The sequence below is a fragment of the Ctenocephalides felis genome, unplaced genomic scaffold, assembly GCF_003426905.1.
Source record: "Ctenocephalides felis isolate EL2017-DRISC unplaced genomic scaffold, ASM342690v1 CF-g0.4_SCAFFOLD_01604, whole genome shotgun sequence".
In the NCBI taxonomy this organism is placed as follows: domain Eukaryota; kingdom Metazoa; phylum Arthropoda; class Insecta; order Siphonaptera; family Pulicidae; genus Ctenocephalides; species Ctenocephalides felis.
This window is the reverse complement of record NW_020537758.1, coordinates 57,634,885-57,657,646: the sequence shown is the minus strand read 5'-3', so window position 1 is coordinate 57,657,646 and position 22,762 is coordinate 57,634,885. Positions and strand designations below refer to the sequence as shown.

The following is a 22,762-nucleotide window of genomic DNA, read 5'->3' as shown; positions in this document are numbered from 1 at the left end:
CCCTCGGCAAGCTATCACAAAACTAGAAATATTGGAAATGCAAAATATAAAAGTAATTTAGTCCTGAACTGTTGACGAAGTAACAACTAAAATATTATAATAAAGCGCTAAATAAATTCTTGTATCTAAATGAATTCTTTGATTCCACATACTTCCAGAAGAGCTGCAAATGTTCCAATTCTCATCGTCATGTATTCCAAATAAAACTCTAATCTAATCAAGATATTATTAAAAATTGATAACATTTAATTATTAATTAGTAAATTTTTATTATTATTATTATTATTATTATTATTATTATTATTACTATTATTATTATTATTATTATTATTATTATTATCTTACTATTTCTATTATTGTTATTTTGTTATATTTTATTATTTTTCTAGTATTATTTTATCATTCAGAAATTTTATTTATATTATTTATTAATTTTATTTTTATTATTATTTGCTTATATTTTATATCAAATCATATAACGGATATTATTTTCATGTAAATTTTATCCTTTGCACTTTTATGTATTTAAATTTATGTTATTATTTATCAATATTACTTGATGTTAATAATTTAGCAGTTGTAATAATTATTGAAAATATAAAAAAAAAAATAATTAGTAAATTTATTACAAACGTTTCTTCAATATATATATATATATATACTTTTCATTAGTATGAAATACATTTTAAATATCTGTATATTAAGTTATATAATTTATTAGATTTTTTAATTAATAGGTCTTATTACAAGATTATTAGTAATATTAGTTCTATAAATATTTCTTTTTGTAAATACATCCAAATTAGCTTATGTTAGGAATAAATTAGTCGACAAGGCTGTCGACAGCGCTTTGACGCCGTTTGTCGTACTAGTTATTAAAGTATGAGGAAATTAACAAATGTTTTCAACTTTTTTGGTATTAATTTAGCAGTAGTTCTCCAGAATAGATTTTCTTTGTACATCTTATTATATTTAATACAGTTTTGATGGTATATTTTTATCTGTGTAGTAAATTTCGTTTCAAACTAATTGATCATTTATAATATGTATTTTAAAAAAATTGTATTTAAAATAACCTGCAATATATAATAATATATATACCTATGTGAGTTCTCAGAATGAAATATCCCAAATGTCCTGCAAATAATGTTCAGAAGACAACTACAGTCAATCAAACTCCAATTTCCAGAAAATTAATTACCATATTTCGATCAAAACAATGCACCAGTCGACCGATTTGAAATAATTCATGCATCACGTTTGCATTATTGAGTTATCAATTTTGACAAGATATGCTAATCCTGTCGAAAATTGAACCTGCAAATAATGATCCTTCAGTTTGAATGAACATTCGAATCGCTGATTTCACACTCCGGTATTCGTAAATAACTCAACTTTTGACATTTTTAAGACGAGATGGAATCTTAATTTCAAAAGCAAAAGTTGCACCGTACCTTTATTGAACATTTATGATAATTGGGTAACTTGATTTCGATAAAATTTCTACATAATTTGCTAGGAAGGTTACAAGTAAATAGAAGCAACGACAATCGTGTTACAGAACATTAATCTTTTTTTTTAATTTTATATTTTTTGCTATCAATATTTTTCAATGTTATATTTAATAATTGTTAGTAAAATATCCCGTTTCTCTAAATTTTACTTCAAGCTTTATTATTGTATATTTCGGAAAAATATTGAAATACTTTCAGCACATTAATTCTGCTCTAGTAAACTCTGCAGCATAACATTTTATAACAAATATCACCAATATATTATTATGAGATATAAGTAGGAAATCAACGAATTGAAATGAATTGCATATAAATTGAGAAGTTCGAAGCGTTTTCAAAATATTAATTTATTAAAAAGTTATTTAACGAATTATAGGAAATTTTCTCAAGTTTAATTCTACATTTATCGTAGAATGATCCGGAAATGAGAAATTGTTCAAAAGCTGCTTTTGACGCCATTTTTTCAATATGGCGGCGCCTGCATTAAAAATTCGAGGTGGCAAAATTGAAATTCGTAAGAAGCACGTTGCAATTTATCATTGAAAAGGCAACTGCCTTTTTTGCACTGAATGACTGGTTTACTATAGGTAGGTACGTTGAATGTTTGGTATTCTTGGTGCAATTATTTCATTTTGATAAATCATATTTTCTTGATGTTAGCTCTTGGTGTTTACACGGGCATTTATTAACATAAATAGCGCAAATATCATAATAGGGCTCGCCCGTAGGTAAGCGGTTAAGAGCAACGGCACCTGAATCAGAGGTCCCGGGTTCGATACCCACTTCGAGCAGCCTGTTGTCAGGCAGCAGTGACAACGATTTTCACTTGGAAATATAGATAGCAATATGTGTCCAAGAGAAAATAGGCCTTGCCCGGCATTGCTACACCAATAAAAAGTTAGCCCTATTAGATTAATTCTAATAACAAAATCATCAAATATGGATGGATTAACCATTGGGTTACCATCTAAAAAATACGAAGAAAGGAGAAGATTCAGCCCAACAGCTCATAGGACGTAAGGTTCTGATTGCTGTTAAAATATATATAAATATATAAAAAAAATGTCATAATAGTATTGTAAATTCTGTAAGAGCTTGTAAAGATTCTACAAGAAGGACAAAACAGTGAAGCTGTAAACATTTGATGGCAACTTTACACTGTTCTGAATATATTTGGAAGCAAGTTGTTATTGGCAAGGATGGTTATTGGTTAATAAGAGTTAAGAATGTCACCAGACTAATTCACTAAATTTTACTAAATACTTGCAGTAATAAGTTAAGAAAAATAAAAGTTAATGTTTTCATCAAAAAAGTCGATTTGCTAATTTTATGTTTTCTCGACATTTTCAATCCATGCTGAATCAAATGAGACCAAATTTGGAAAAAGTATATGTTTGTATGTTTTGAATTGCGATTGTCGAGTATTAATTTGTAGAATTAATTGCCAAAGTATCCACGTAAATTAAGAAACCCATAATACTATTTCAGAATTAACAAATGTATACACAAAACTCAACTGCTTTACAGATATTTTGAGCAAATACGCAAAACTAATTCTAATGAGCCACACTATACACACACACACACACATATATATAAATATATATATATATATATACATATATATATAAATCTCTTACGTTTAATGTTTACTTGACCACATACAAAATTTACACTTAAAATACCTATCTGGAACTTATCAGACATCATAAATAACTCAAGAAGATAAAAAATGCTTAAACGAGCAGACATTGATATGCAAAATTTATTTTGGCGATATGCTGCACGCAAAAATGGTTTTTTAAAATGTATTCAAGTTATAAGATGTATATATATATATATATATATATATATATATATATGAGTAAGTTCTTCAAGGGCAATACATCATATAAAAGGCAAAGATTTAGAAGTTAATCTTTAATTTTTTCCAAACGTAAGGGTAGGTTAACAGGTTCGGTATTAAGCTAGTTAAGAGGAAACAAATTTGGAAATATTATTGAGTATCACCTGATAATTTTCACAGAGTAAGGAGGCTTCACGGAGTAAAAACTGTTCCACAAGGTCGACTTAAGATTAATTTGTAACATAGACTTAACCCTTAGCTCTCTTTTTTCCAACCTCAAATCATCCACTAGTTTTGAACACGCATCAAATATTGTCTGCATATACATATATATACATAGTTCGTCGGCTTTCAAAAACCAGTTTTAAAATCCGGTTATCAGAAAAAAATTATGAAATTCGAAAACTGGTTTTTCAGAAGAAAAATCGGCTTTCACTATATAAATGGAAAATGATAAAAAATACCAGGTGGAGGCAAGCGTTTTGATTCTTTCAATCATATCAGCTTGATAATATTTGAAATAATATAACTCTGTTATGGTGGAAGAAGTGACTTCCTCTAATCAAACTTTAAAAAAAGAGTGTTTAGGTCTAGGAGCCACAAATAAAAGATCAAAAAGCTTAGAATTAATATATTAGGTTTTAAAAATGATTAAGTCTAGTTCGATTGCAATTGAGAGAGTATTTTCTATTTCATAAAATTTTGTGAGTAACGTCCTCAGTTTTTTGAAACCATATTTTTGTAAACGGAAAAAATATTAGAACATTTGAAATTAAATAATTAGAATTGCTTAGAATAGAAAATACACGAAAATACACGTTTTGCTTAATTATTTTTAAAACTGAAATTGACATTAACAAGTATGTATCAATATGTAACTAATATTTTTTATTTTTTTTATTTAAAAATGTATTATTTTTATATATTCGAATTCTTTCCTTTCACTATCATAAAAATATTAACATTCTTTTAAGTGAAAATGATGCATGGACCACATATAATTATTTAAGTTATTATTTAATCCAGATCAACTATTATTTCTTTGTTCTACTAATTAAAATTGAAATAAATTTATTTCCTATCCATTAAAATTGAACAACAAATAAATTCACTTTAAATTGGCCGATAATTTTAAACCATAATATATAAATACATAGAGTACAGCGGGACTTAATATAACTTTAGGTATATGTTATTTAATCATTGTATAAGATTTTTTATTAATCTTAAGTTCGATTCAACAGTTTTCTATGTAACCTCTATAAAAACTTACACCTGGGTGGGATAAAAAGGACCAACTAAAACTTTACCCTGGGAAAGGTGTAAAAAATAAATAAGAGAAAATAATAAAGTAAGTTAATTAAGTTTGAAAAAAGCAATTCCACAAGAGTTAAATTAAATAAATAGTTATTCCAACCCTGCTGATGAATATTTCTTACTAAATACCAGATCAGGGTTATTTACAATTTTGCACCCATGCAATTCATATTTTGTATTGTTTGAATAATGTAGCTATTATTTTATAAAATCCTTTTAAATTTAAAATTCTTGGAAAACAGCAAAAAAACTCATTTTTACAAGGACAAATTAATTAGCTGAGAGTTCTACTGAACATTTTCACAATTTATTGCTCAATTTCAAATTGGACCTTTGTGCCCCGCTCTACACTATGTATATGCTGAATGTTGATTGATTTATGCGTGTTTTCTCAACATTCAACGTAAAATATAAAACAAAAACTTTTTTTACATATAATAATTGTGAATTAGATGGAAAGGACAGTTGGTAATCGAAAGATTATCGAAAATATTTTTTTTGCATATAACTAGGTTTCAAAGATTTCTGAACATTTTGTCATACCTAAGGAAAAGTGCATACTTTAGAAAGAATGTATGTGTGTGTATGTTTGGACACTATTTTTCGTCCACGTAATCGGGAGCACTTCCAGCAAATTCATTATTGTAGAAATGTATTTTTTTTTGTTGTTTCAAAAACTTGTCACCTGGTCCTTTTTATCCCAAAGGCGAGGTAATAATGGGACAGCCAGGGGGCAAGGCAAAAAGGCCCAATGTATCATTTTAATTTAGAAGGAATTTTACAAAATAATAGTTACATTATTCCACCAATGCAAAACATAAATATCATGGGTACGTTTTAAACAGAGATAACACTGTATATAACCTTGATCTGGTTATACGTCATAAATAATACCTACCTTTTCAATTTATCTCTTGTAAAATAGGTATTTTAACTTACTTTTAATTTACTTTCATATTTACTATTTTTTATTTATTACATATTTGACAGGACACAGGCTAAGATGATTCTATTTACCCCAAAACCATACGTAATATGTTTGCATAAAAAAGGTTAAAATACAGAGGCATAAAAAAAACGTTGAAACTGACTTGAAGATAACAATACATCTCATTAAACAATTAAATAACGTAGGCTTGAAAATATATTATGCCGTAGTACAACGTCGTAAGATTCAGGGTGATTGCTGGTAGTTCATATTTTTCCCTCTACTTTCAAATATTGCTATTAATAAATTCTCAACTCTACTTGTTTTTGAGATATCGGTGACGGACCTTCTTAAAGCACCGCTTTACCCTATATATATCTCATATATAAAATTCTTCTGTTCAGATGTATGAATGAAAACTCCTTCTACACGGTTATTCGTATTTTGATAAATCTTCTTGAAGTTTGATAAAAGAAATTTTAAGGATTTATATGATTATAAAAATATAGTAATATTGTAGAATTAAATGAAAAAAATTACAAAAAACAACATATCATTGTTTGACATTTAAAACATTTTGACAGACCTGTCACCTGCCAGAAATTTATGCTTACTCAAGTTTTGGCTAGTTTCTCCGATATGAAAAAGTTCGCAATTAGAGCAATTAATCTGATATACTAAGTAGTATATACTAAGAAATAAACTTAGATTTAATTTGTGTAAATATATATATATATATATATATATATATATATATATATATATATATATTGAATGGTAGAATCTTGGATTTGTGTATATTTTGTAGAGTTTTGAACAAGAATCCAAAAGTTCCTACCTAGTTCCGAAACGTTGACAGTAAATCAATAAATAAATAAAGAAATTGTTTATTAAAAACTTTTCTTGTTTTTTATTACTTTTGGATTCTTGTTCGAAACTCTACATATATATATATATATATATATATATATATATATATATATATATATATACAGGGCCGGTCCTACCTTGCATGCGATGCATGCGAAAAATGCGGGCGCAAGCCTTAGGGGGCGCCAAAATGAGGTTCGAAAATAAAAATTTTAATTTATTACTTTTTTTTTTCAATATAAAATCAAGAATACTTAATAGATTATAATAGTTTACCTAACTAGTTGAAACGGAACTTGTTAAAATAATAGATACAAATTAAATCAGAAAAAATGGAAAATGGGAAGTCAGTGCTTAGAAAATGGCTTATTTATTCCGAGAAATTGAATTGTAACTTTTGTTTTTATAGCAAAAGCTTTGCATCTGATAAACTTTGAATTTTGAAGCCATGGAAATGAAGAAAATATGAAAAATGGAAGCAAAATTTACATTGGAACAAAAATCTTTGAGCTTTTTTATACATAGTGGTGTTCATACTCTAAATTTGATTATAAACTATGCGAAATTAATACAGATACAAATATAATTAGTTTTTTGTGTTTCGATTTAGTTCAAGAAATATGTAATTTTTTGCATTTTTTACTAATCTTTGGACAATACCTTCAAAATACGTTAAAAACTTAACTTCAAAACAACAATCTGATACTCTGAATTTAATGGGAAAGTAAAGATGAATAGAGTTTGGCCCTTACGATATCAATAAGAAGTATACGATGCAATTTTGGATATTGTAAGTAATGAAAAAATAAATTAAATTAAAATTTAAAAAATCCAACACGAAATACGAGTGTTATGTTTAAAAATGAAAGGCTAGTTTTTTTGTCCTCTTATCATGATTTGCTCAATAGGAAATATGGCATACTAACTAACTTAAATGTTTCAAAACCCAAATATTAATATTACACTTACGATAGAAATAAGTGAAAACGTAAAAATTTGATTGTGATCAACCCGCAAATGAGTTTTATACGGTTTTAGATTATATATTTAGATTAATTTTTTATGTACTAAATCCGGAATGATTAATTAAATTAAATACAAAAAATTACGTTAATATTTATATTATTTTAACAATAAACTATTAAAACAGTTAAAATTATTAGGGGGGGGGGCGCTAGAAAAAAAATTGCATGCGGGCACTGAGGACCCCAGGACCGGCCCTGTATATATATATATATATATATATATATATCTGTGCAAATAATTCGAGTGGTTCTATATTTCTAATATTCGTTGCAGTAGATACTTAGCTAACTAATTCTTGTACATCATATTTATTTTTAAAGTTTCGGGAATGTGATAGAGAAAGGTGCAATAATCATAAACTGACCTTGTGCTGTGTTCAGTGAATGAACCGCCGTCCAACAGCCGGATCTTCGCAAATAAAACGGCGCTAACAAATGGCACTTCTAGCAATTCTTCCAGACGAAAATCAACTGAAAACTTATATTTTTTCTTCTTTGTCATGAACGCCATAATTTCAAACTACTAAATCACTAACCACAACTATAAATTTTAATCACAAAATAACATTTTAAAGAAACGTCAAACCGAAATGTCAGATATAAACGATAATCACTTTTCTTAATAGTTCGCGCACATTATGCCAGAAGGTGAGGAATACATTTAAAAATACACAAATTAATTTATCATTTATCACAATTATAAATATCAAGAATTCCTGGACATTTTGCTACATCGTGTGAGAATTGAATTTTGCTCTTGTCTGCCCACAGCCGTCAGTGACAACCTAACCTAACCAGATTGTCACAATATCTAGTATCTTTTGGACGATTGAATAAGATTATTCTGAATGATTTGTTATCTTCTTAAGCATGTCATGATAATGACAATAAAGCCATCTACGATACATGATTACATTTTCACTGATCTCCAGCACCTAAATACTTATTGTATTCATTCCTCAAACGCCATTTTTCTCATACACTTTTGACATTTTAGACTATTTTATTAATACACCGAAACACTGGGTTAAGTACTGTCACTTTTGTTTAATTTATTTTAGTTTAATTTGTTACTTATTAATTAACGTGTGGAAAAATTCATTATTATGCATATAATACACAAAACATTTCTACTGCACAAATCATACTGTCAGACTCAACGCGATCGACATGCCATCTGTGCATGTTGGCTGCCCAGCCGTAGTGGTACCAACGCCATGATAATATCACAGGGCCGTAATCAGTACGAAAACGAAAATTGTTTTTAACTTTTGACACATTATTCAGATTTAAAAATTTGAGTAAATAAAATACAGAAATCAATTTTATAGTGATGTTGTATAATGTCGACATACAAATAATATTAATTTAACTTCTTTTTATTGTTTTATTTTCTAAAATTAGTTTGATCTTTCTAAGTTGGTATTGCAATTAGTTTTATTGCCACAAATAAAACTTCTACTAATTTGATTTGCTAATTTTGTGTTTTCTGGACATTTCAAGCCATTCTGAATCGAATGAGACCAAATTTGTGCAGAAAAATGCATGTGTGTGTATGTTTGTAAATAAAGTTTTTGCCGTAAATCGACTTTTGCTCAAAAACGGCTAGACCGATTTTAAAAATTTAAAAGCCATTTGATGTATCTAGATAAAGACTAGTGTTTATCAATTTTACGCGACGATCAGTCAAGCCGTTTCATTATGAATAGCATAAAAGCAAAAAAAATGATCGAAAATGATTTTTAACTTTTGACGCATTACTCAATATTAAAAATTTGAACAAATAAAACACAGTAATAAATTTTATAGTTATTTTGTATAATTTCTACACACATATGATATTAATTTAAGTTGGTTTTATGGTATAATTTTCTAAAATTAATTTGATCTTCCTAAGTTGGTACTGCAATTAGTTTCATTGCCACAAATAAATAAAACTGCTATTAATTTGATTTGCTAATTTTATGTTTTTTCGACATTTCAAGTCATTCTGAATTGAATGAGACCAAGTTTGTGCAGAAAAAAGTATGTATGTGTTTATGTATGTGAACAGATTTTTGCCGTAAATCCACTTTTTCTCAAAAACAGCTAGACCTATTTTAAAAATTTAAAAGTAATTCGATGTAACTCGGTAAGGACTAGTGTTTATCAATTTTGCGCGACGATCAGCCAAGCAGATTCTTTATAAATAGCAAAAGAGTGAAAAAATTTTTGCCCACGTTTTAGACCGCAATTTTGAATCGATTTTGAAAATTTAAAAACCGTAAATTATAATTTACTGATTTTGAAAATTTGTAAACATACTAAAATGTTACGGCCCTACGACAAATAATTTAATGTTAAAAATTCATCAAAGTTTAAGAAAATATTATAGTCAAAATTTGTGACGTGATGAGTAAAACATTATTAATTCATTAAAATTTAAAATAATGAGCTACTAATTTCAGGACATACAAGCACTTATCTGTGCAATATAATTAATTTAATTACAGTTAATTTAAAAGTGTTTGAGACAATTCTGTTTGAAATCGCAATTCTCACACATTTCGGGAAGTTCATGCAACTTGCCTAAAGACTAATTGCCACTTTCAACTAGTTTATTTTACGACAGGTGAGATATTTCACATACTACGAGAGTAGTATGAGTTGCATCCATATTTTTTTCAGCAATTATTATTATATTATTACTTTCATTTTCAATATATCTGCAAAGTTACAAAATAATTTTGCTGTCAGAAATAATTGTTATAGTAAATTGTAGGTTACATGTGTAATAATTTAATTAATAGGTAATTATTCTAAAATAAAACAATTATTTGTGTATATATATGCGGATACAATATTTTGCCAACCAATGTTTATCTGTTAGTCTGCGACGCAGCGCTTACGCGCTTTGATATCGTCTCCGAGCTGGCACAGCTCGATTGTTTTGAAAAAAAAAGTTAAAAATTTTAATAACGTTTGAAATAAAAAAAAACATTTTTTTCAGAAATGTCAAAATGTTCAAAAATATATTTTTTTTGTATTTAAAAAAAATCAGGTTTTTAAAAATTCTATTTTTGGGTTCGGAAATTTGCCTTAAGGCACGATGCCATCCATCACTAGCTAACTTCCCGTAGGGTGAGTTATAGAAATCGCAAAAAAATCAAAAATAAAAATGAAAATTTTTATATATCTTTACGTTTCAGAGGTTTCTGAACATTTTGGCATACCTTAGAAAAAATGGATGTATGTGCATATCTGTGTATGCGTGTATGTGTGTGTTTGTGTGTTTGTGTATGTGTGTATGTGTGTGTGCGGATACAAATTTTCGTCGACGATTTCGGGAACACCGTTCAACCGATTTCAATTATTCAAAAAACATTCGATTGCGCCGCGTCGCCGTCTTACAGATAAACATTGGTACGGACCCATAGGAACCCATGTATACAAAATTTATACTTAGTTAAAATCTCTACGAAATATCTGATAATTTTGTGTGCGTATGTCTAATGATCATTTTTGATCGCTAAATGATCGTAAATTTTTTATTTACTTTTTTCACTAGATCTCCGAAACAGCTAGACCTGCCTTTATGAAAATTTAATCAGTTCATCTTGTCAATACAAGTAAAATATTTTTTGAATTACTCAAATCAGAGACTCCGTTCTCTTAAAAACTGAGTCACCGTTTGCGGCACTTTTTACCCCGTATCTTCGAAACGAGTAGACCTGCCTATGCCTTATATGTTGATAAGGAAACGTGCAGATTATTTTTTGGCATAGGCAGGTCTACTCGTTTCGGAGATACGGGGTAAAAAGTGCCAAAATATATCAAAATAAAGAAAACTTTTTTTTTTCAAATAATTTTTTTCTCAAAAAAAAATTTTCTTTGAAAAATTTATAGTTTCTCAAAAGTCCAATGATTTCAAAGTATTTTTTCAAAAATCTTACCAAAAATAATTTTTGGTACGAAAGTTTCAGAAATTTGCCTTAAGGCACGATGTCATCCGCCACTTGTTTTCAGTTAACATTATAATTACCATAAAAAGCAATGTTATAAAATTTAAAAAAAAACTAGTACTATTAATAAAAAAAACAAGTTGTTAAAAGAAAATAAAATATACATATCTGAATACATTTATTGTAAGTATGCCTATATAATCCCTTACCAAACCGTGCAGCGCTGACCCTTTCCATCGCAGGTACAGCTCACGCTGTTTTGTGCCTGAGACATGCGCACTCTCACGCTTGACATTTCATGCTGTATCTTTCATTGCTTCGTAGATCATCATTATAAACCAGTGTTTATTGCTTTATATCGGATTGTTTTCGAATGTTAGACAATGTATAAAAATTGTTACAATATTTGCCAAAAAGTATCCCCCGTTAAAAATGAGTGTTATTAATAAATAATCGAGTAATAGATAATATTACTTTGTCGGTGCGAGAAAGACAGATCAATACACATCATGGCTGTAAGTGTGTCCACGGGTTTCAGTTCGTGAGTGTTCGTTCTGCAATGGAGATCGTAAGTTCCTTTGCGAATTGTTGAATTTTTTTTAAAAAAATTGCGTGTGTTTATTAAAAGTGATTGTGGAAAAAAAATTAATGGAAATTTTGGTTCAATTGTGATAATTTTTATTTTTATCTTTACCGGTTTTTAAATTTCTTATATCATATTTTTTATATTTTTTAATTATTATATTGTTTTAATATACATATTATATTAATATAATTATTCTTCAATTAATATATTTTATGTATTATTTTATAAGTATCTTGTATATTTAAAATCCATCTAGCAATTTTACATAACCTTATACAGAGGTACCCCGACATGCGAATTCGTGCCGTAATAACGCTCGTATCTCGAAGCAATGTTTCTCACATAAATACATTGAAGTGCCATTAATTCGGTATAGCACTGTGGGTTTTAATGTTAAAAATAAATTTACAGTTAATTAATTTTGAGTTCAATTCGTTCCGTAATTGTATGTCCGATCCCTCGTATCTCGAAGCAATTTGTCCCAAATGGATACATTGAATAGACATTAATTCGTTCTATCACTGTGGTTTTTGTTAGTTTTTTGGATGTTAAAAATAAATTTACTGTTTATTAATTTCGGGAACCCCGGCATACGAGTTTAATGCATTCCGTAACAACGCTCGTATCTCGAAGTAATATTTTTCAAATAAATACATTGAAATATTATTAATTCGTTCCGGCATTGTGGTTTATAAGTTTTTTGAATGTTGAAAATAAATTTACTGTTTATTAATTTCGGGAACCCCGACATACGAGTTTAATGCATTCCGTAATAACGCTCGTATCTCGAAGTAATATTTGTCATATAAATACATTAAAATGCCTTCTGGCATTGTGGTTTTTAAGTTTTTTGGATGTTGAAAATAAATTTGGTGTTTATTAATTTCCCGAACCCCGACATACGAGTTTAATACGATTCGTAATAACGCTCGTATCTCGAAGCATTATTTCCTATATAGATACATTGAAAAGTCATTAATTCGTTTTATCACTGTGGTTTTTAAGTTTGTTGAATGTTGTAAATAAATTTACTGTTTATTAATTTCTGGAACCTCGACATGAGTTTAATTCGATCCGTTACAACGCTCGTATATCGAAACATTTTTTTTCGTATAAACATAGCAATGCTATTGTTTGCGTCTAGTACTGTTTTTTGAATTTTTTGAATACTAATAATAAATTTACTGTTTATTAATTTCATTATTTTTTCTTGTTCATTTTTTATGGTATTGCAGAAATGTTCTGAAGATCAACCATGTTCGAACTGTTTAAATTGGTTGGTTCTTAAATAAATTATATTATATTATATGACCTTTAGCTGGTAAATTTTCATAATTTTAATAATTTTAAGAATTTTAATAAATTGTTTTTATTAAAACGCCAAACATATCCTCTTATTATTCAATGATTTTACCCTTTAATTCAAGAGATACGTCTAGAGGTACCGCGGTATATACATATATTCATTATTAAATTTTTTATTTAAAGCATTTTATTTATGGTATAATTGTATGTTTATGTATACATAATTTTTCAATAAATTTTTGTTATTCATATAGAGTATTATTTTATATTTTTACTTTGATTTTCAGGTATTTATAATTGATTTTATTTTTAAATTGGTACTTCATTACATAATCACAATTTAATTGTATTTATTATGGAATATTAAATATATTCTAATGTGCTTTTATGTGAAATATTTTCAGTGGAAATTCAAATGTGATACTGGCGCGTGGTATTTTATCGTATGTATAATGATCAAATTATATTTAAATAAATAAATAAATATATATATATATATATATATATATATATATATAAATGTTGAAATTAATTTCAATGTATTAAGGTTAAGGTTTTGTTTTTGTCCTGGTTGATTTGATCGTCATGACAAACATCATTTTGACCAAATTATATGAAGAACCGAACTATATGAAGAATCTTTAAAATTTTTAAAGTTTAGAAATAAATTTTAACTATGTATGCTTTTGAAAACATTAATACAATCCTCTACTAATCCTTTGACATATTTTGAAAAATGTTTTTTTTTAATCAAGCCGCTGGGTGGACCTGTTTTGCCTAAAAACATTTCTTCATTCCGCCGACACAAGCAATATGTTTTTTGAATCACTCTAATTCGACAAGCCGTTCATACGCTGCTATTCTTTGCACCTTTTGATTCTCCGAAACTGCTGGGCCTGCGTAATACGAAACAATACGAATCGAATATTCTTTGAATCATTTTAATCGGATGCGCCGTACTTTCAAAACTGACATTTTTTGCACTTTTTTGTTCGTATCTCCGGCTGCACCTGCCTTACAATTAGACAAAAACTAGTAACCAGCACGTCTCCCCGACAATACGAATCGAATGTTTTTGAACGATAAGATTTTGGGGAAGACAATTTTTTTATTTCAAAATTTCAAAACATTTTTTTTAGTTTTCAACATTTTTTTTTAAATGTCGACAATGATTCGGATTTAAATTTTAATTTTAACTAATATGTTGAAGCTTATTTATATACTTCAAATAAATAATTTTAACTTTGCAATTTAGTTTATGTAATTCTTATAAATAATGGATAAGATCCTTCATTTTAATTCCGGTTGACTAAGTTTCGTTTATTTGCTTTTCATATAAACATGTATAATCGTTACCGTAAAATTTATAAACACTTATATTTTGTCTATAAAATATGAATAATGAAAGTTACAGTATAAACAATAATTTATTTGAAAACATTTAAAATCCCTCGAATATTTTATTAAATCCCAGCAATTTGCATTAAGGCACGATGCCATGCACCACTCGTTTGTAGTTATCGTGCAAATCTTATAACTTTATATATACATAGACATACATATCATATATTTGTATTTGTATATGCTATGAGATTTTGTTACATTTGGTAAATTGAAAAATAGATATTGTTCATATGTCCAATGCAAACAATATTAATTAAAACATCATATATAAACATTTTCAAATATGTTTGGAAGTTAATAAGTTTTAATTAATTTTCCAAGCCCTGTTTAAATCATGGAATTGCCTCCATGTTTATGTAAAATAATTAAGTATGACTTACACAATTAATATTTGCCCTACCCAAGCGTGGTTGTTATATTTGTCTATATCAGTGCCTATTCGTATTGGGGATGAAGGGATTGTCCATGCGGTCAGTGAGCAAGTGAACTTTCATGGTTTGTAATTTGATAAAACACTTGCCTCTCTATTTCGCAGCGCCATTTAGCACTTATGTCTAAAAGCACCGATAAACTACTCCTTACTTACATGCAAACTCGATGAAACGTGATCTAATTGTGGTAATCGATTCCTTTGACTGAAAATCTAGACTCTTATACATTCTTTAAGGGGTTAGGGGTACTTGGAGGCACGAAAAAATGCGAATTTTCAATATTTTTTTTTGTTATTAAACAATGTTTCTTTACAAAAATAGTAATACGGCATTATTATACAATGTTTTGACTTGATGTAACAAAAATTTCAGAACAAAAAATAAATATTTCCAAAGTTATAGCTGTTTTTGTTGACCCTGTTTCAAAAAACGGTCCTGGCGGCAAAAGCTGTATAAATTTCATTAAAATTTACTAAGCGGTTTTTGAGTTACAGTGGTCACCGGTTCAAAAAACATAGTTTTGAGAAAAACGCGTTTAAAGTTTCACATTGAATTTACGTACAGAAATTCGAATTATTGAATTACTTAATCCGAATCATCTATTTCTGGGCCATCAGTCTTTGTGCAAGTTTCCAAAATTTCTATTTGCTGTATTTTGCCTACAAAGCATTCTGGCCTCCCGAGTGTTTTCGTTGGCGCGCTGATCTGCCACTTTCACACGTGCAGCATCCAATTTTTCAGCATACCAATGGGAATTATGCCCACAATTAGGTCCTAGGGTATCCATTATCAATAATAATGATTATGTATATGTATTCAGCAATTTGTACGATAGTAGAACTATTATTCACGGTTTTTAGGCATATTTTTTACACTAGTTGGTTGAAGCTTTTAATTTTTTCTGATTATGGATTCAATCTTGAACTACACATCTTGAAAGTAAATTATTATTGCTGAGATCGTCGTAAATCGGTTTAAAAGCTTTTAAATCATCAGGAGGTGAGGGAGAATAATCTTGAGTATAAATTTTCAGAGAACAATTTCACTTAATGAAAATCAGTTTTTGAAAAATTTCAAGTACCCCTAACCCCTTAAAGCACTTGCTGTTACTTGCCTAAATTTTAACCTCAAGAAGTCCAATAACTCAAAAAGTAATCATCGGATCAACTTGAAATTTTCAGAGAACATTTTCACTTAATAAAAATCAATTTTTGAAAAATTTCAAGTACCCCTAACCCCTTAAAGCACTTGCTGTTACTTGCCTAAATTTTAACCTCAAAGCTTCTTAAAACAATGCCTTAACTAGCGGTGCATGACATCGTGCCTCAAGGCAAATTAAAATTTAAAGTTTTTAAATGCTTTATTTTTTTTTTTTGAAAACTGAAAAATATTGGTTGTTGGGGAATTTTGAAATCTTTGAAAAATTTGGACTTTTTTGAAAAATTTGGATTGTTTTATATTATTTTTTTGAAAAATTCATATTTTTTAAAGCAGTCTGATAGTTAAACATTATAAATATTGGTACGCAACCCAAAGAAATGTAAAGAAAATTTGTACTTATTAAAATTTCCATAAAATATCTGATAATTTGGAATGCATATGTCTGATGATCACTTCTGGCCGCCAAGTAGCATTTTTTTCAGTTTTATCATTGGATCTCCAAAACCACTGGAAATGTCTCCCCAATTTGACCGGTTTTTTATTTTGTCAACACAAAATTGTCCATTCTCTCAAAAACTGAATTACTTTGCCAAGTATCAGATACGAAGATTCTTCGAAACCGCCGCACTTGCCATTGCCAAAAACTAATCAGCTCGTCTCCCAATCAATAGGAATCGAATGCTTTTTGAATCATTTAAATAGGTTGACCCGTATTCTCGAAATACAAATACAAAAAAATGTATCCGCACATACATACATACACACGCACATGCATATATTTTTTTTCTAAGATATGCCGAAATATTCAGAAGGTTTGAAACGTAAAAATGTGCAAAAACTTTTCATTCTGATTTTTTGCGATTACTATAACTTACGCTACGTAATTGCCAATTTTCATTCGACAACCGTCATTTATTAAAAATGCATTTGTATTTAGCGGCTATCACAGGCAAACTTAAATAATATATTCAATATTTGAATTATTTAGTAGCATATATGCCAATAAAGTATAAAAACGGACATGCAAGCACCACGAGATTTAAAACAGTTTCTATTAATTTGTAGACTTATATAACATATGATATTTTGATATTAGTCCAGTCATTTGGTGCAAAAAAAGGCTGTTGCCGGTACAGTACTCCGGGAATTCTGAAAATTGGTAATCTTATAGATTTCGAGGTGCTCTTTACGAAAATCAACTTTGCCACCTCAAATTTGAACGGCAAGTTGCCGCCATATTGAAAAAATGGCGTTTTAAAACAGTTTTTTTAAAATATCTCCTTTCTGGCTGATTCTACGATAAAAGTATCTATGTACGAATTAAACTAGATAAAATTTCCTACAATTCCTTAGAAAACCGTTTTTTTGTAAAATTGATAGTTTGAGAGTACGGCCGCCTCAAAGTCTTTGCTGCTCTCGCCGTAGTATAAAATCTCTCCATATATGACAGCACTTTGAACTTGGCCACATTCCTTCTAATAAATAAATATTTTCAATGTTAAATTAAGCGAATAAGATCTAGAAATAAAATAATTCAAATATTTTTCTGTTTTTTTGCTGATTTTTTAACACTTCAAGCTACTTACTTAGAGCTACTTTGCCATTGAAGTGTTAAAAAAACAGCAAAAAAAACGAAAAATATTTGAATTATTTTATTTCTAGATCTTATTCGCTTAATTTAACATTGAAAATATTAATTATTAGAGAGAATGTGGTCAAGTTCGAAGTGCTGTCATATATGGGTGATTTGATAGAGATTTGATACTACGGCGAGAGCAGCAAAGACTTTGAGGCGGCCGTACTCTCATACTATCAATTTTACAAAAAAAACGGGTTTCTAAAGAATTATAGGAAATTTACTCTAGTTTAATTCGTACATAGATACTTTTATCGTAGAATAAGCCAAAAAGGAGATATTTTAAAAAAGCTGTTTTTTGACGCCATTTTTTCAATATGGCGGCAACTTGCCGTTCAAATTTGAGGTGGCAAAGTTGATTTTCGTAAAGAGAACCTCGAAATCTATAGGATTACCAATTTTCAGAATTCCCGGAGTACTGTACCGGCAAAACGACCAAATGACTGGACTATATTAGTTGCTGCATATTTGATAATATCTTTTATTGCACAATATAGAAATTCAATTCGATTATTAATTCCATAAAGAAAATTTACGCAAATAATAACAAATAAAAAATATCATTTCATTATTAATTCTATAAAGAAAATTTTCGCAAATAATAACAATTAAAAAATATCATTCCAATTGCTACTAGAAGATTTAATTTTCTACAATACTACAAGATTAATCGAACGAGGATGTTTCTTATTAATAAATTATGTTTCTTTATTTTTGCATTCTGATTCGAATACAAAATCTTAATCTGCTTATCAGAACTTCGAATTATTTCGGTTTGAAATTTTAAAAACTGAATCTGACATAATAATATTATATTATATTAGTAGAGTATTTAGAGTAGTAGGATAGACTGGATAGGGTTTTGCCACTCATTTTTTTATCAACAATAATTTTATTAATTTACCAGTTAGCTGCGAGAAGAGTAAATTAAATGGTATTTTAAATATTTGTCTACGAGGAAATACTGAAATACTATCTAAGTACAGTGGACTCAAAAGTCATAGTAATAAAATTAAATCGTACCAGAAAAATGCCAGTGTCACAACCGTCCACGTCCGAGAAAATCGCGCTGAATCAATGCAAAAATGTAAACTTGTTCGAACAAACATACTTCATCTTTTCCTTTGAACACTGCTTTGAGCTATTATGACGACTGTCATCACCGTATCCTGGCACTACCGTACCCCCAGCCCCTTCTATTTGTTTTAAAACCCAAAGAAAACCCATAGAAGTTAAATGTTTAATGTAAACATTTCTGTTTCCTCATTAAATAAGTACAATATTTTGGGACCGATTCTGCCTCATAAGATACAAATATTATGGCAAGGCCATGTTTTGCTCCAAGTTCCATACATTATGGTACTGAATCATACTGAATACTGTCAAAATGTCATGTATTTGCTGTGCATTCAGGCGTATTACACATAAGTGACATTGTAGCGCCACGCGTAAGTTATAAAGCCGAGGAAATCGCGCTGAATCAATGCAAAAATATAAACTTAGAAATAGAAAGGCTCTGTCATCTAACATTGTTTTTTTTTACATTTATGTGGTTTCTAGGTTAGGTTTTCTATCTGACAACCTGAGAAGTAGGCGTAACTACCTAGCAACCCCATGGCTTTTGTCAATATTTAAAACGAATTTGTTTGAAAAGTTCTTCATAACATAGCCTTGCCATAACATTTGTCTGTTATGCGGCAGAATCGGTCTCTTTGTATCATTCATTTACAGAATATAAAAAAGATTTTAAATGAACTAAAAGAAATTTCTAAAGATCTTCATTACATACTGCACAAAACCATACTTACCGGAATTCAAAAACTTCAGTAATAATACGGTATACTAAATTGAGCAATTTTAGAGTAATTATATACAATATTAAAGAGTTTAATGATCTTGTTTTTGCGTGAGAAATAAGCGCATATTAATGGTTGGGTGAAATCATTTGAGCTTTCTGAAATCTTTTTGAAATCGAGAATTAATAAACGCCTCCAGAATACTGTCGACTGAATATTGTAAAGATATCTTATGTGATCATGACCAATTGATGGTTCTAACAACAGTTTTAAATACTGAAATCTAAAAAAAATATTATTTTGGCACAATGATGGATGGAATCGGCTTGCACCCAGTATTCACGACGTAATAACATAATGCATTTTATTTTTGGCCCTTCCAGTTACAATCACAACCGCCAAACATTTTTTTAAAATTAAAACTAATTGAAAATTACATAAAAACTTCAGGACAGAAACGTCTACCATACCAGACTATTGTTCCTAGAGATAGAAACTTTAGTAAATCTAAAAATCACTTAATAATTATTTTTGGAAAAAAAGGCAATGTCTGGAATCATTAGTGAAAAATTCAGAAAATTAGATAGACAAATAAATATTCTTTTAATTTTATGCATTTTTTATATTTATTTTTTTTCTTAAGGGGCCTCCCTAACAAATTTTGATATGGGGCAGGCACGCTGCGCCCCTGCTCAAATGTAAAAAATATCAACAAAAGTCGTAAAAAGTTTTTAATAAAAATCTTTGAACATATATCTAAATTAAAAAACCTCATAACTATTTACTACTTCCATTAAAGAGGAGTATTCTGTAATACTTCCATAATACTTCGTAAATATACCAATTTAGAATTGCAAATCTGATGTTGACATTGCAAACTTTTCGTAATAGCTGAACTTTCACATTATGTAATTATATCAGCAGGTTTAGTTTCGATTAAATTTTGCTGTTAGCACTAGAAAATAATGTTTATTGTATTTAGAAACATGCATTCAACTATTTTTTGCATAAAAATTAGAATAAACATTTGTTGTTTTTTATAAATTCGAGAATGGATCGCATTAATAATTTAATGCGTCGTCGATGTGATTTTTCTTTGTGAATGACAATCGACCGGAAATTAAAAAATTAGTAAAAGGTCATTTGATATTTAGGTCGAATTTTCTCTGACACGAGTATAATAGCTGAATTTAATGCTTTAGGTACTAAATTAAAATCATATTATAGGTAAACTAAACCTGTCACAGCGTAATCGTTAAAGACTTGAGCTAGTAGCGCTAGTGCAAGGCTCGATCTTCGAGCCTCTAAACTTGGTCAGCTCGATAACAGGCAGCATAATATCGAATTTCCGCTTGCGGTTATAGATCTTAAATATAAGATCAAGTGAAAAACGCTTTTTGCGGGCATAGCAGCAACATGCACACAATTATTAGATATATATGTAATATAATCACCAGACATACAAGAATTGTTAATTGATGGTTTTTTCTGGTGAAACATTGAGTGAAGTGTATGACAAATATATTATAGGACAAGTAGTTCAATATTTCAAAATAAAAAAACTTTTTTTTTGAAAAGTTTGTTTCTTCCAAAAAAGTCAATAATCTCCAAAATTAAAAATTTCTCAAAAGTCTGATTTTTTCAAAGTTAAAAAAAATTAATGTTTTTTAAAAAATGTAATTTTTAGTACATAGCAATTTGCCTTAAGGAACGATGCCATGCATCACTTGTTATTATGTGTATTACAACAAAATTGAACTTTTTTAGATTATCTTAAATAAATACTAAGTGTGCTAGACTAATAAAATTCAATTGGTTAAATTTTGGTCAAGCTCTTTTGCAAACCATACATTTATGTATTTCGTCCAATTGATTTACGCAAGTTGTGGATATTGCGATAGCAAATTATTCTGTCTTATGATAAGCAGACAGTGAGTTAAGAGAACTATAATAACCAATAATTAAAATTGATATTCAGTATACAATAGCTGTACATATAAATTAGAATAATTTAAAATAAATGCTTGAACCCAGCATAGCATTCCACGCGTTAGCTCTCTTCATCATTATTCAAATTTAATAACAGCGATTAATTAATATTAGTCTTCGTACTTTATATTCCCGCAAACTCTAAAGAACGTGCGCTCTAAAAAAGACTTTTCGTGAAGTTATGAAGCGTTCCTCTTTAGGTTTTATTTGTCCCGAAGTTTTAGTTAGTCTAGGGCACACGTTCGAAACTAACTCCCAACTCCCACCGGATTCGGAGCCGCCTAATGGCTTTGTCATATACTGGCCCCGAAGTAGATTTACTTGTACTGGAGGGTAAACTGCCACGAGGCCGTTAGCATTAGCGTGTGTAATTATTCGTAAACATATGGGAATGTTGGTAATTTGTACCTTTGGTGAATTGAATTCCTTTTCAAGGACACCATTCAATCGGGGTAAACGTTTTTAAGTCATTTGGATACGGCGGATAACAAAATGACAATCGATATTTCTTGAGTTGGTGTTTTTGTTCAATCTTTTTACTATACCTAAACCACATAAGCAATATGATTTGTTAGATGATATATTGTAGTTTTTAAAAAGTTTTATTGACTCAAGTAGATATTGGTTTATTCTCCTTTGAATGTAGAAACAAAACCACCTGGTGGTGTACGGCATTGTGCCATTAAGGCAAATTAGTATGATCTATAAGACTATGGTATCTATCGTCAAAAAATATATTCGTAATATTCGTAAACATATGGGAATGTTGGTAATTTGTACCTTTGGTGAATTGAATTCCTTTTCAAGGACTCCATTCAATCGGGGTAAACGTTTTTAAGTCATTTGGATACGGCGGATAACAAATTGACAATCGATCTTTCTTGCGTTGTTGTTTTTTGTTTAATCTTTTTTACTATACCTAAGCCACACAAGCAATATGATTTGTTAGATGATATATTGTAGTTTATAAAAAGTTTTATTAACTCAAGTAGATATTGGTTTATTCTTCTTTG

The 22,762-nt window shown here is 29.0% G+C and overlaps 2 protein-coding genes across 3 annotated transcripts in view; one reads left to right on the top strand and one right to left on the bottom strand.

The window, feature by feature from the left end:
* The window catches only part of LOC113372489 (protein FAM102A), a 211,597-nt gene extending 202,949 nt beyond the window's left edge, over nt 1-8,648 (bottom strand). For both annotated transcript variants that reach the window (XM_026612825.1, XM_026612826.1), the window contains exon 1: nt 7,866-8,648. In XM_026612825.1, coding sequence (XP_026468610.1) covers nt 7,866-8,011 — 146 coding nt within the window. In that variant the 5' untranslated portion in view covers nt 8,012-8,648. The remainder of the gene's footprint in view (nt 1-7,865) is intronic.
* A 3,294-nt stretch (nt 8,649-11,942) lies between these two features.
* LOC113373971 overlaps nt 11,943-22,762 on the top strand; it is a 370,514-nt gene continuing 359,694 nt past the window's right edge. Inside the window, exon 1 of the mRNA XM_026614232.1 lies at nt 11,943-12,009. Within this exon, the coding sequence (XP_026470017.1) occupies nt 12,001-12,009 (9 nt within the window). The 5' untranslated portion in view covers nt 11,943-12,000. The remainder of the gene's footprint in view (nt 12,010-22,762) is intronic.